Genomic DNA, 12,529 nt, shown 5'->3' on the forward strand with positions numbered 1-12,529 from the left:
TCGTATTGCTATTCAAGCACATCCAGTTATTCTCCATCCAGTCTTCTATGATGTTATAGAGGTCATTAAGAGATGTACTATCCTTAGCGTGATCTCCACTCAGTTCCATAATAAGCTGAGTGTCATCAACGTAGTTGGTGAAAAACACCGAAAATGGTCCAGCAGTTCACATAAGAGTTGAATGTACAGGTTAAATAACAGTGGTGAGAGGCTGGCGCCCTGCGGTAGCCCACAAAAAATGTTGGATTCCTGCCATTGAATCTCTCTTGCCCAAATCCACCATCTTCTCCGTATATAACCAATCCCATAAGATCTCATACCTATTTGTACCCTAGGATTATCTATCCCAGAATCCTTGTTATCCTGCGTCCCACTCAAACAACCCCAAACATTCGTTTCCACATCACTTTGGTTATTCTGTCCCGTACACCCAGTTTTCACTGAAAAAATACTATGGTCCCCACAATTCCCTCTGTTCATTTCATGATCCCAGTTATTCCCGTTTGCTTCACAAACCCTACTAATCCCTCTGATTATCATTTTCCGAACTCCCAATCAAATGTAACCGACAACTACAATTCCCACAAACCCTGCTGCTTATTTCACAAACCCTCCAAAACCTACCCTTCCGAGATCACCACAAACCCTAATACCAGGGTTACAATTCCATGTAAGACCTCCTTCCCTTCCGACGCTATAGGATACCTGGAAACTCTACCACCCTCTTTTTCTACCCCAAACACTTTGTTATATTATGATAGATCACGGAATATGAATCCAAGGGTCAGGCAAAGCAGGAAATTGATCAGAATCACACACACCTGACAGCCCTTTCCCTTCCCCAAAGGGATAAAAGGTGGAGCAAAAGAGCGCAGTATGAGAAAGGCAGACCGCACGACGAGATGTCTATCCAAACCCGGCCGTTCAAGAGGAGGAGAAAGGCGGCAAATATCAAGAGGCTGACAATGAGAGACACAACCCTGCCCTTTTTGACAAAACCCTGTGAACCCTCCGCTGAAAGAAATTTAAGACTGAGGACAATAGCCCAAGTGGGCTGCAGAAGATGTCAACGGTACATGGAGTGTGTCAACGCTGATAAGCAGGAGCGAGAGAAACTCCTGCTACCGTGGTACCGGCCTTGACTGCAGTTACAAAGAAAGCCAAGCGGTTCACCACAGCTGGTGAGTCAAGGGGGAAAGCCGATAAGAGCCGGGCTGTGGTGAATGAAAGACGAAAGTGGCAAGTTGAACCAAGTTCAGAGAACTGTAAAACTAAGGGCCTCATTACACGGATGGCGGTGAACCATGGCGCTATTAGCACCATGGTTCATGCCGGTAAAATACCGGCACCGCCTTGGTGGAAAGGGGAGTTACCGCCCTATTCCAAGGTTGGCGGGGCGGTAATTCCCCCTTCCACCATTGCCCTTCCCCATTCCCATTTTTGCCCCATAGGGCTCTATGGGAATGGGGAAGGCGCTAATTACGGTACCCCTTTGCGGGTTGGTTTTTACCGCGTGTAAAAAGCCCCAACCCGGAAAGGGACCTCGTAGTAAGGCGGTAAGGATTTACCAGTAACGGTAAAATACCGGTAACGGTAAACCCTTACCGCCATCCGTGTAATGATGCCCTAAGTGTTGAGGGGAGACCAGCTGTAGAGGGAACCGGCGCCACATGGGTGCTTATTCAAGAGACTCTGGTCGATCCCCGTCTGAGTGAAACTACAAATACCAGAAGGCCGTAGGAAAGCCGACAAGATAGGTCAAAGCGGTCACACAGGAGGTCAAGCAAAATCCCCATACAGTCGAAAGCCTTTGACCTAAGAACTGTGAGAAAGCAAGGGAAATGAATCTAGCAAACATTTGTGAATGTGAAGTTTCCAAGACTGAACCCGGAAGAGGGATTCTAATCAGATGGGGGCAAGTTTGAAGTCCCAAGAAACAGTGTGTTGACAAGAGTGAACCCGACAGAGGGATGTCCACTAGGAACTGTTTAAAAGAACAGTGACATTTGAGATGGGTCCGAGCCCGAACAAGGGAGATCCAGGGGTGAAGCTATCACCCAAAGTTCATTGTAAAAAGACCAACAGTCGAGAGGGATCCGAGCCCGAACAAGTGAGATCCAGGGGTGAATCTATCACCCGAGAAAAGCCAGAGTGAACCCGGTGGAGGGAGGCTGAAAGCTCAGAGGGGTCTGCACCCAGATGAGGGGGACATAGGGGTGAATCCATCACCAGAGAAATACATAGAACAGAACTTTGGGTTTGTTTGTTGTTTTGGTTATTCGAAAAATCTATCAGGCCCTCCGACACAGGGGAAACAGCCACTGAGGCACTCATATCAATAGGAAGAGGGGTCAGCGTCCGGCAGAGGGGGACCAAGTTTGAGTGGGTGCTGTGCTCCAAGACCCCATCTTACACCGTGCTCAAAACATGGAGAAGGGAGAACCAAGACACCACATCCTGACATATTATTTGTGAACATTTCTTTCTTTTCTTGAAAACTATCCCACACCCTTTTTGTATTAGTTGTAAGGTTTGGCAATAGGTTTCTTAGTATAGGCCCTTTTTAATTTGACATGATGTCACTTGGACTGCCTTATTTTCATTTGATGGTCGACGCATGCTCCCATCTTAGATCTAGGTTAGATTAGACATCTGCATACAGTTTAATAAACACCCTTGAACTGTGATCACTTGTGTCTGTCTTTACTGTTGCCACCATGAGTTCCTTACAGTGTGCCTCGGCCAAAACAAACAACAAAGATGATGGGCTTAAAAGACATCAACGGCTGGTGTCAGACTGGGTTGCAGGATGCTAGTGGTGAGATCTAAAATCGGTGGATCATCTGTACGAGGCAGGGACCTATTTGGGCAGCCATGGAGCTTTGGTTGCTAGACGTTGATTCCAAACTCACTGTTGTTGTATGAATTGCTCAAAAAGAGAATAAACGGAAGATGGGTAAGTGAGCAGCCATGTGCCACTCGCTTGTTAACATCAAACTTCTCATATGAGTTACCACTCTTTACAATTCAGACAGCAGCAGTTGTTTCTTGAATAGGCATTCCCTAGTATTCTCAGAAGTCCAAAGGAAGAACCTGTTTTATATAGTTTGGCCCATAACAGGGTTCGGTCAAAAGTGTCAAAAGTCTTAGCCAGATCTAAAAAATAGTGTCATACAGATGCCCCACCCTTTTGTAGTGACATACAATGTTTTGAGCACCATACAGTGATCTATCATGCTAAAGCCACAGAAGATACTCGCTTGACTGTTGCTTCAAGATCGCTTCAGCAGGCAAACAAACCCAGGGAATTACTTTACAGACTTACATGCGTGAAAAAGGTTTCAAATTGAATGAGGAGTGTGGGGACTGATTGGCATTCAAAGGCAGTATGAAAACACTTCTGGTGTTCAGCTATCCAGGACTTGAAGGATGTGAAAGTATACTGCTTTGGTTTTAACAACACAGAGGTAATTTACACACATATTCATATATTTTAAAATGTGCCTCTTTGGGCAGAACCCCTGTTTATTTTCTGTTCAGTGGTCCCTGAACCTCATATTTACTGTTATCTCATAAGTATGGAACGCTGCTGCTCAGTTACTATTCTTAAGGGTGATGTGCATAAACACATTAGCAGGGCAAGCTGATTCTCCTTGCTGCCTTGTCAGTTACTATTCTTAAGGGTGGTGTGCATAAACACATTAGAAGAGCAAGCTGATTCTCCTTGCTGCCTTGTCAGTTACTATTCTTAAGGGTGGTGTGCATAAACACATTAGCAGGGCAAGCTGATTCTCCTTGCTGCCTTGTCAGTTACTATTCTTAAGGGTGGTGTGCATAAACACATTAGCAGGGCAAGCTGATTCTCCTTGCTGTCTTGTCATTTATCTCTGGCTGAGGGCTGCCCAAAAGAGGAAACTATTTGCAAGCTTATGCAACACATTATAAGTGTCAGTGCTGTACAATATGTGCAGGGGCTCAGTCCCAGACAAAGCCTGCACATATTGTTTGGTTGTTTTCTCAAACTGCCCTGATATAAGCCGTACTCCACATGTAGCTCCAACTATGTGTATATTTTGATGCTATTTGGTTCAGCAGTCTGATGATATTTGATTCAGCAGTTTCTAAGAAAATGGCAGATGACCCAGCCTTAGTAGTGTTTCAAAGGGAAAATGTATTTTCAGGACCTGTCAGCCACTTTGAACGTCCCATAGCCCTTATATAACTCACCGCTACAAATCTGATGGACGGTCACCACTTTTTACCAAATTGCAGAAGTGGCACGTTTTTATAGTAAGGAACCTGTGGTATATTTGTAGTATCCTGTGTCTCCCCTGTCTGAATGGAACATTGGATGCCTGTCTACTGTATGTCCTAGTGGCATGTTCCCTGCGTGTTCTGTCCTGAGGATTCCTTGTTTGTCAGCCTGGGAGAGTGAGCTACCTATCCCTAGAGTGTGGAGGCCCAGTATCTTTGTCCTCATCATGTTTACCAGTACCTGCTACATGAAGATGCTGGTCACACCGATAAAGCACACTTACCTATACTACTGCCTCCTGTCCTCCTTGGACACTCAGGACTTTGAAATATAACAGTATTGTTTAAAAGAGTCAGCAAATTAACCATGCAAACATTGACCTGGAGAAAGAATCTCCTAAATAAGCTTAACTACCGAGATGCAGTCGCTAAAGCGTGTGTACATAATTCTTACTATAAAATGTACTCCAGTTTAATCTGTCTGGATACTTTGGGCCTCATTACAAGCTAGGCGGAAATTCAGCAGTAAATCCGCCAAGCAATTGCCTTAAGGAATGACCGTTACTGCCACTTGGTCAGGTGGAATTTCCGCCTGATTACAAGTGGTGGTGCAATTCCCCATTTATTTTGGGTCCATTAGATCCAATGGGGCTTTTTTTGCTAAATTACCACTGCAGAATTACTGCTGTGGTAATTCGGCCAATTGTGCAGATTTTCCGGCGTGGAGTGTGAAGATTTACTTCCTTCTGGAGGTAAATCTCCCACTCAAGACCCAACCTCATAATGTGGCGTAGTGGTAAAATTGGCTGTAACTCAGTTACCAGCAATTTTACAATTTACCGCCTAACTCGCAGTGAGGCTGAATATGCACCTTTATAATCAATTGTAAGAGTGATCATGAATCTGCCCATTGGGGCATACACTCATGCAATGTGTCAGAATTTAAATCCAATGCCTCCACAGTGTAGCTATGCAGCGGAAATCAACAACACCATGTGTCAATATTATCACAAAGTGGCACAGGTTTCCTGTGTTGTAAAGGTTGTGGAAAAGCCTTTCATAGGAGGTATGGCTGGTGTTCTCTCAGTTTACCAGGCGACTAAGCAAGATCTCTGCAGTGCTCACACTAGCACCCGAGCATGAAAGTTCCCGCTAAATAGCTCAGTTCCATGTGCTCTACAATTAATATGTGTTCTCTGTGATAATATCACTGGATGAAATACTTGTTCTGAAACCATATTTATCCCCTCGTCAGAAAGCACTTTCCTCATATTTTAAGAGTGGCTTGGTGGTGGGTGCTGGTCACGGTGCCATTAGGAATAAATATAGTTCCAAAGGCCCTTTTTGCTGCAGCTAAATAATGAAGTGGGCCCCACACATCATATGAAGGCTCCCACTCTGTACATCATCCACATATATTAACCACTTCAAACCCTGAGTTTTTGTGTGGCATTCTGTTTAAATAAACCAACATGCATTTTCAATTGCAAATTATTTTTTCTTAAATTAGTCTTTTCTCGGGTGTTCCACATACACCCATTGAGTAATGTTTCCTGTAGATGAGTATAAAAGGCAGAGTACTTTAAGATAGCAATTGCAGCAAGCGTGTGTCCAATGGTGGTGATAGTGACGCTTAGTAACAATAAAGGCGTTGCACTCGGTATTTACTCGGGGCACAGGCCAAACCAGGGACAGTCTGGAATGATTATAATGACCGATAGCCGTGGTTTGGAAATGGTGCCTTTTGTGGGGGTATGTTTGCATGGCATGCAGACACCGCGAGCCCTGCAGGGAAGCAGCAGTGATCTCTTTCTCCTGTCTTTCAGTGGCTCGCCAGTGCAGAACCACGTCAAATACGAGCGGCTTCCTGTGCGACGACAGGGCCACCTGCATACCTGCTGCCTCTCTTTGCAATGAGAAGCAAGACTGCAGCAATGGAGAGGACGAGTCCACGGAATACTGTGGTGAGGCTGCTTTGTAATGCATCGGACAATTATTAGTCACGTGTTCCACAAGGCAAGCAATGTTTTATTTGCTGCAACATATTACTCTTTCATTTAAAGGGGTTCTTGACTCTGTGGAGCTCATTTTATGTGCGGGTGTGTGTTGTAATGAATGAGAAATCAACTTGCTGTGGTTAACAACTTTATTTGTCAAGATGATACCTTGCAATTAACTGAGAACAGAGTTACTTGAATGTCCATAAGGAAATAAGTCAATATGATGTTGGACAACAGTGTCCCAGGCTGCCCTCAGGCACAGGTGCAGTCTTATCGCTCTGATGAGGAGGAGCACCAGGAGCACGTCCTGCTCCAGGGCTCTGGGGCCTTTGGAATCCTACGTTTGTGCCTTTGGTGGCTCTCGGTCTTTCGCGCTCTAAATCTCGCGAGATTACGCAACGGCGTAATCTCGCAAGGTCCCTACACACCTCCCTTTGATAACCAAGCAAAGTTTATTTCATTACAAAGTCACCATACTTCACTGGTCTTCTGTGCTCTCTTCTGGGATGATCTTCCTTCCTAACCCCAGCGTCCTGTGCTTGACTCTCTTCTTGGGATGTTTTCAAAGCCTCTCTTTCTGTCTCTCTCACCGTGATTTCTCTCGCAGATGTTTCTGGTTCTTGCATTCTACTGGCATCTCAGTCAGAGCTTCTACAAGGGGTGCTTTCCTCTTGGGTTCTTTACATTGTGCGATGCTTCTCAAACAATGCCACTCGCTCCATGTTCCATGTGCGACCATCTTCTGTGCAAATGTGATTCGTCCCTCTGTGGATGACCTTTATGGGTTGACTGAACTTCCACCCTGTCGTTTGGTCTTTACACAGTAGGCATAGTTTGATCCAGTCGCCTTCTTTGACTTCACCATTTTGAGTCATTCTTCTCTGATCACTCCATCTCTTCATGTATGCTTTGCTGTTTTCTAACCTCCACACTACTCGTGCCATGTCTAAATCGTCATCTTCTTTTACTCTGGTCAACCACAGTGGTACCATTGTGGATGCTGCTCTCCTCCCCCTCAGCATTCGAAACTGGGCCGCTTGGGTGATGCCGTTGGGGTTTAATCTGTGGGCTGCGATAGCCTCCTTGACTATTTTGAGGGGATCCATACCTGAAGCGGTTGCCAACTGAATGGCCCCTTTGATGAACCTATTTGCCCTCTCCACTAGACCATTTGCCTGGGGATGGTACAGCGCTGCTTTATGTTATGTCAGTGCAGGAATTTCCTGTGAAACTAGTTGTTCTCAATTGTCAGTGACTAAGTCTTTGGGGAGGCGTTCCCTCTGAAAAATGGATGGGAGGTCTTCTATGACAATGGTTGTGGTAATGTTGTGGAAGATCTCTGCTGCTACCCATTTTGACAGGTTGTCTACCATCACTATACCATACGGATGCTCCGGAGCCATTACCTCCAATAGTCCTATGAAGTCCAGCCTCCCTTTGTGCCACACCGCTTCTGGGATCTCCGTGGGAATCTTCGGGGCTTGTCTGGTCTTCAAGCATTTGTCACTATTGAGACACTTGTGGCTTCTCTCAATCATGAAACGGATTTCCTGGTCCATGGTAGGCCACCAGTACGCCTCTCTTACCCTTCGCCATGTCATGGTGTTTCCTAAATGCCCTGGTGAGCCCTGCACAGGATGACTTTTCTCATTCCCACTGGCAGTGTTACTTGGTCCCCCTTGATGAGCAAACCTTCCACCTCTGAGATTTAATCTGCCACTTTCCAATACGGCCTCATGCCTTCCGGTATGGCCCTTTCTTCTGGCCATCCACTCTTGACCCACTCTCTAAGTCGCACCATGGTGGGATCTTTACTATCCTCTTCATTCCAGTGTCCTTCACTCAACTCCAGAAATTCAGGAACTCTGAGGTCTTGAATGGACGCTACTATGCATTCATCTTGCAGAAATATGGTGGCCATCTCTTTGTTTCCCGGTAACCTCGACATGCAGTCTGCCTGGGCATTTCTCCAACCGTCTATGTGGGTTATTTCAAATGTGTATTCCTGGAGTTTGGCTGCAATGCGTGCCCACCGGAGTATTGACGACTTTGTCCCCCATAGACTGAGCATATGAATGAGGGGCTTATGGTCGGTGACCAGTTTGAACGTAGTGCCGCATACGTAAGTCCTGAAGTGCTCAACAGCTCATGTGCAGGCTAACATCTACTTTTCCACTGTAAAGTCATTTATTTTACCCGTTGACAGGGCATTAGAGGCGAATGCCACTACGTGTTCAGTGTATCCTCTCTTCTGGGTGAGTACGGCACCTAAAACACACGCACTGGCGTCCGTGGTGATGACTGTTCCACGCTGGATTGACCAGCTGCAGGCACGGTGCTTACACTATCCGTCACTTTATGTTCTCTACAGCTTCCTTCTGGGCCTCCAATCAAGTGAACTCTGCCCCTTTTTTTAGTAAACATCTCAGTGGTGCTGTGATTTCTGATAAATCGGGGATCAACCTGGCGTAATATTCTGCAAGTCCTACAAACAACCTCACTCCCTCCTTGCTTGAGGGCTCCAGAGCCTCGACAATGGCTTGCACCAGGTTTTGCTTGGGGCTTATACCCCGGGAAGAAATCCTCTAACCCATATATTTAACCTCTTTTGCCTCGGGACACACTTTTCATATCTCAACTTGACTCCGTATCTTGTAGTTTGGTGAGGACCTTCTTGAGAGTGACATCATGGGTGTGTTCATCTGCGGCATAGACCAGTACATCGTCCTGAAAGTAGGACATGTTTCCTATGTCGCGCAGTAGTAGGTCCATCATGCGCTGGAATGCAGTGGCTGCGGACAAGCCGAAGGGCATCTTTGTGAACTGGTATGTGCCAAACGGGGTGATGAAGCCTGTGAGTGGTTTGGACACATTGTGAAGATGAATCTGATGATATGCATCCCTCATATCCAGCTTGGAAAACACCTTGGCTTCCTTAATCATGAGGATACGTTCATGTATGCTGGGGACGTGGTAGCTATCTGAGAGCCTAGAGGCTGCACGGTTACACGAGCTGCCTGCAAGTGTCAGCACTTCGGATTAGAAAAAAAGAAAAGGGATGGCCTTTTATTTTTTCGAAACTGAAGTACTGACACCTGCAAGCAGCAGGTGTAACCGTGCAGTGCGGGATGCCTGATGTCTATGTACTCGAAACAGGAGAAGGGCTGGACTGCCCAGCTCTCCTTTTGTTTCCGATAAACTAGTCATCACCCAGCATGAATCCCCTTGGCTTCTTGCTGTGTGATGATTAGTTACTTGGAAACGAAAGGAGAGGCTGGGCCCTCCAGCCCTTCTCTTGTTTCAAGTACAGAGACACCAGCAGCAGGCAGACCTTTCATTCAAGGAGCCCGTGATTGAAGCAGGCTCCTTGAATGAAAGGGTTGCCTGCGAGCTGGGGCACACTGGTGTCACACCTTTTGGTGTGCCCAGTCCCTTCTTTTGTTTAAAAGGACGGGCCGGGCGCATCAAAGGTAATAATGCCAGTGTGCCCCAGCTCCACCTCTTTTACCAGCCCCGCCCTTAATTGAGGGGCGTGGGCTCTCCTTAGGCCACACCCCCTAAAGAGAGCCCCCCTCGGTTTCCAATCCCACTTAAAGCACTGGGAGGCATAAAAGCTTTGCATAACACTATTACAACTTCCATTAGCATTACTCCCGTTTTCATTTATTCAACTTACGTTTCCATCGCCTTTCTTCCTCTGCACCATACAAATGCTCCAACATTTGCATTTTCATGCCGGCGCAGATGATGGAGATCCCTATGGGATCCGCCGGCTTTATGCAAAAGCATAATGCAGGCGGACCCCATATGGCTACTTTGCTCACACTGCCGGCCATGTCGGACAGCATTTATTTGTAATTGTTAACACTACTTATCATGCACGCATGGTAAGCATTGTTCACAAGGAACATTACGCGCTGCCCGCAATGCAAACATAACAAGCATCGCTCAGAATTAAAAGTGAACACTGCCTGGAATGCATGCATGCCAGGCAGCATTTACTCATTTGGCATGGCAGAGTGAAAAAGTGCCGGGCAAAAGGCGGCATACAGACATGTACGCCGCCTTTTGCCCTGCATCTTTGCACTCTACCGTGCAAATGACAAAATGTTGACTGCGGGCACATTAGAACAGATAACGGCTCCTCTCCACCAAATTACACTTTTGATGAACATGTGCTCCTGTGTCTTTTACAGACCCAGATTGTACATCTAAAGGAATTGAGATGTGCTCAAGTGACCCTTAACGAATGGAAGCGGCTCAGTTGAGATGGTGTATGCTTTTGATAACCAACTTAAGTACGCTGTTAAATCGTGGACCCAGACTGGTTTATGCTGTCTCTCCCAGCTGAGTCAAGAGTTGAGTGTGGTCAGGGTCCACTGACATTCTGCGGCTGATACCCAATAAAGTAAAAGCATGTCCCACCACCTACCTCCTGAGATTGGTAGATCAAATCAACCCCCTTGACAGGCATTTTGCCTCAATCTTTCAGACCACATAGCATTCCAATTGCACATCCCACGCTTGGGAATGAACTAGCATCATACAGTCCCTGGGCCCAGGACTAAAACATGAAAAGGGTGCCACCCTGCTCCTAAACAATGTGCATAGTCCCCACCCAGGTAGCCCATCAGACAGCCCTCAGCCAAGGCAGCCCAGCTGGTAGCTCTCCTGTCCCCAGCCAAGGAGGCCCTCAGCCCCCAAACCAGGCAGCCCATCGGGTAGCCACTCCTGCCTCAATTACAGTCAGACCATCAGGTAGCCCTCTGGACCCCACTGCCAGAAGCAGTGCCAGGCTTCCAGGATATGCTCAGTGTGAATTAATTTAATTAAGTTTGTAAAATGCCAGTTTGTAAAGTGCAAGCTACAAAGTGGAAAGTGCATAGCATTAGAGTAGTTAAGGAAATCATGAGAAGTACTGTACTAGTGTGTCCAACTGGATCCTTCAAATTCAAAATTCAGTCCATTCATAAATGTACATTAATGGTCCGTGGCTGGAAATAATGTTCATTATCGCACCTGTGAGGCAAGAACCCTTGCTCAGATAAATCAGATAATCAGCAAAGTCCAAACCGCCCGGTCCCATAGAGAAAATCTAATGGATGCACCACTCCATCAATGTGCAGATGGTCTGTGATGTGGAGCTGCACTCCCCACCTGTGTGTGCCCGGTTCCCTGGCTCTACCCATGACCGCATCATCCAGGCTCAAGCAACCTGCCAACTATCTAAGACGGATTACCCCTATGCTGGACCTGGCTGCTGGGTAAGTACATTGAACACCACCACCACTCCATTGTTTCTTTGTATCCCACAATACAACACCTACATTGTATGCACCTCTTCCCCCCCACTTGCCAGTGTGTGCTCTTCCGGGAAACAGGATGTAGAGGTTATCAGACACGGCTGGCTGTCAGGACTGGGGACCGGGGTGACTGACCAGAAACTCACTCTATTGAGGGAACTGCACGCGACCTGTCAAATACAAAAGACATACCTATGAGAGCTATAAATGGAACATGCCAGCCAGTAGCCTCATGTGTTCAGCATAAATGTCCTTATGCAGCAATGCTAACTTGTGTATAATTACTTCTGAAGTCACTCACCTGGCAGCATGGCCATTGCTGGTCTAGGGGGGGAGGTCAGCGTTTCTGAGCAACGGATAAACAGCAGTGCTGATCCCTGTGGCTTATCACAACGGTGGTTGCCACCCATATGGGTGCTTCTCAAGAAGCTGTACAGAACATTCTAGGCTGCACTCAAAATATAAGCAGTGAGGTACCATTGTAGGACACTGGGAGCCATTCATGAACCCCCAGAAGTGGAAATAAGTGCAGGTGGAAGTGATGGTAATAGTTACCGTCACTCTTACCGCCACTCTTATTTTGATCCAGAGGAGCTTCAGGCGTGCTGGCCAGGCGGATCTCACTTAGCTGGACCGCGGGCCCTACTGATCTGCTGGCACATTTGGCTGCATTCCTACCAGCATGAAAGTGCAAGGCTGGCGGCAATGCATTGGAATCCTGTGGATACTGCCTGCATCCCACACCTGATGAAGGGAGGCGGATTCCATGGGAATCACTGTAAAGGCCTCAAGCAGTCTTTATTTGCGGTAGGCTTTCCTGCATGCCTTCCAGCTGTTTGGTGAAAGAATGAGCGCAACCGGCTAATGCCATGAAACTGGACAGAGGGCAGACCTCTGCGCATAAGTGCAAATGTGCTGCCCCCTGAGTGCAAATGACCATCTGAACCAAAAGAAGCATCTGTCTCGACCCCA

At 46.8% G+C, this 12,529-nt stretch overlaps 1 protein-coding gene across 1 annotated transcript in view; it reads left to right on the plus strand.

Annotated features, from left to right (window-relative positions):
• Window positions 1-12,529, plus strand: part of LOC138510955 (low-density lipoprotein receptor class A domain-containing protein 1-like) — a 233,692-nt gene that overhangs the window by 97,351 nt on the left and 123,812 nt on the right. The window contains exon 4 of the mRNA XM_069626545.1: window positions 6,081-6,218. Coding sequence (XP_069482646.1) covers window positions 6,081-6,218 — 138 coding nt within the window. The remainder of the gene's footprint in view (window positions 1-6,080; window positions 6,219-12,529) is intronic.

Source organism: Ambystoma mexicanum, chromosome 6p, assembly GCF_040938575.1.
Source record: "Ambystoma mexicanum isolate Mex_15411 chromosome 6p, UKY_AmexF1_1, whole genome shotgun sequence".
NCBI classification, from domain to species: Eukaryota; Metazoa; Chordata; class Amphibia; order Caudata; family Ambystomatidae; genus Ambystoma; species Ambystoma mexicanum.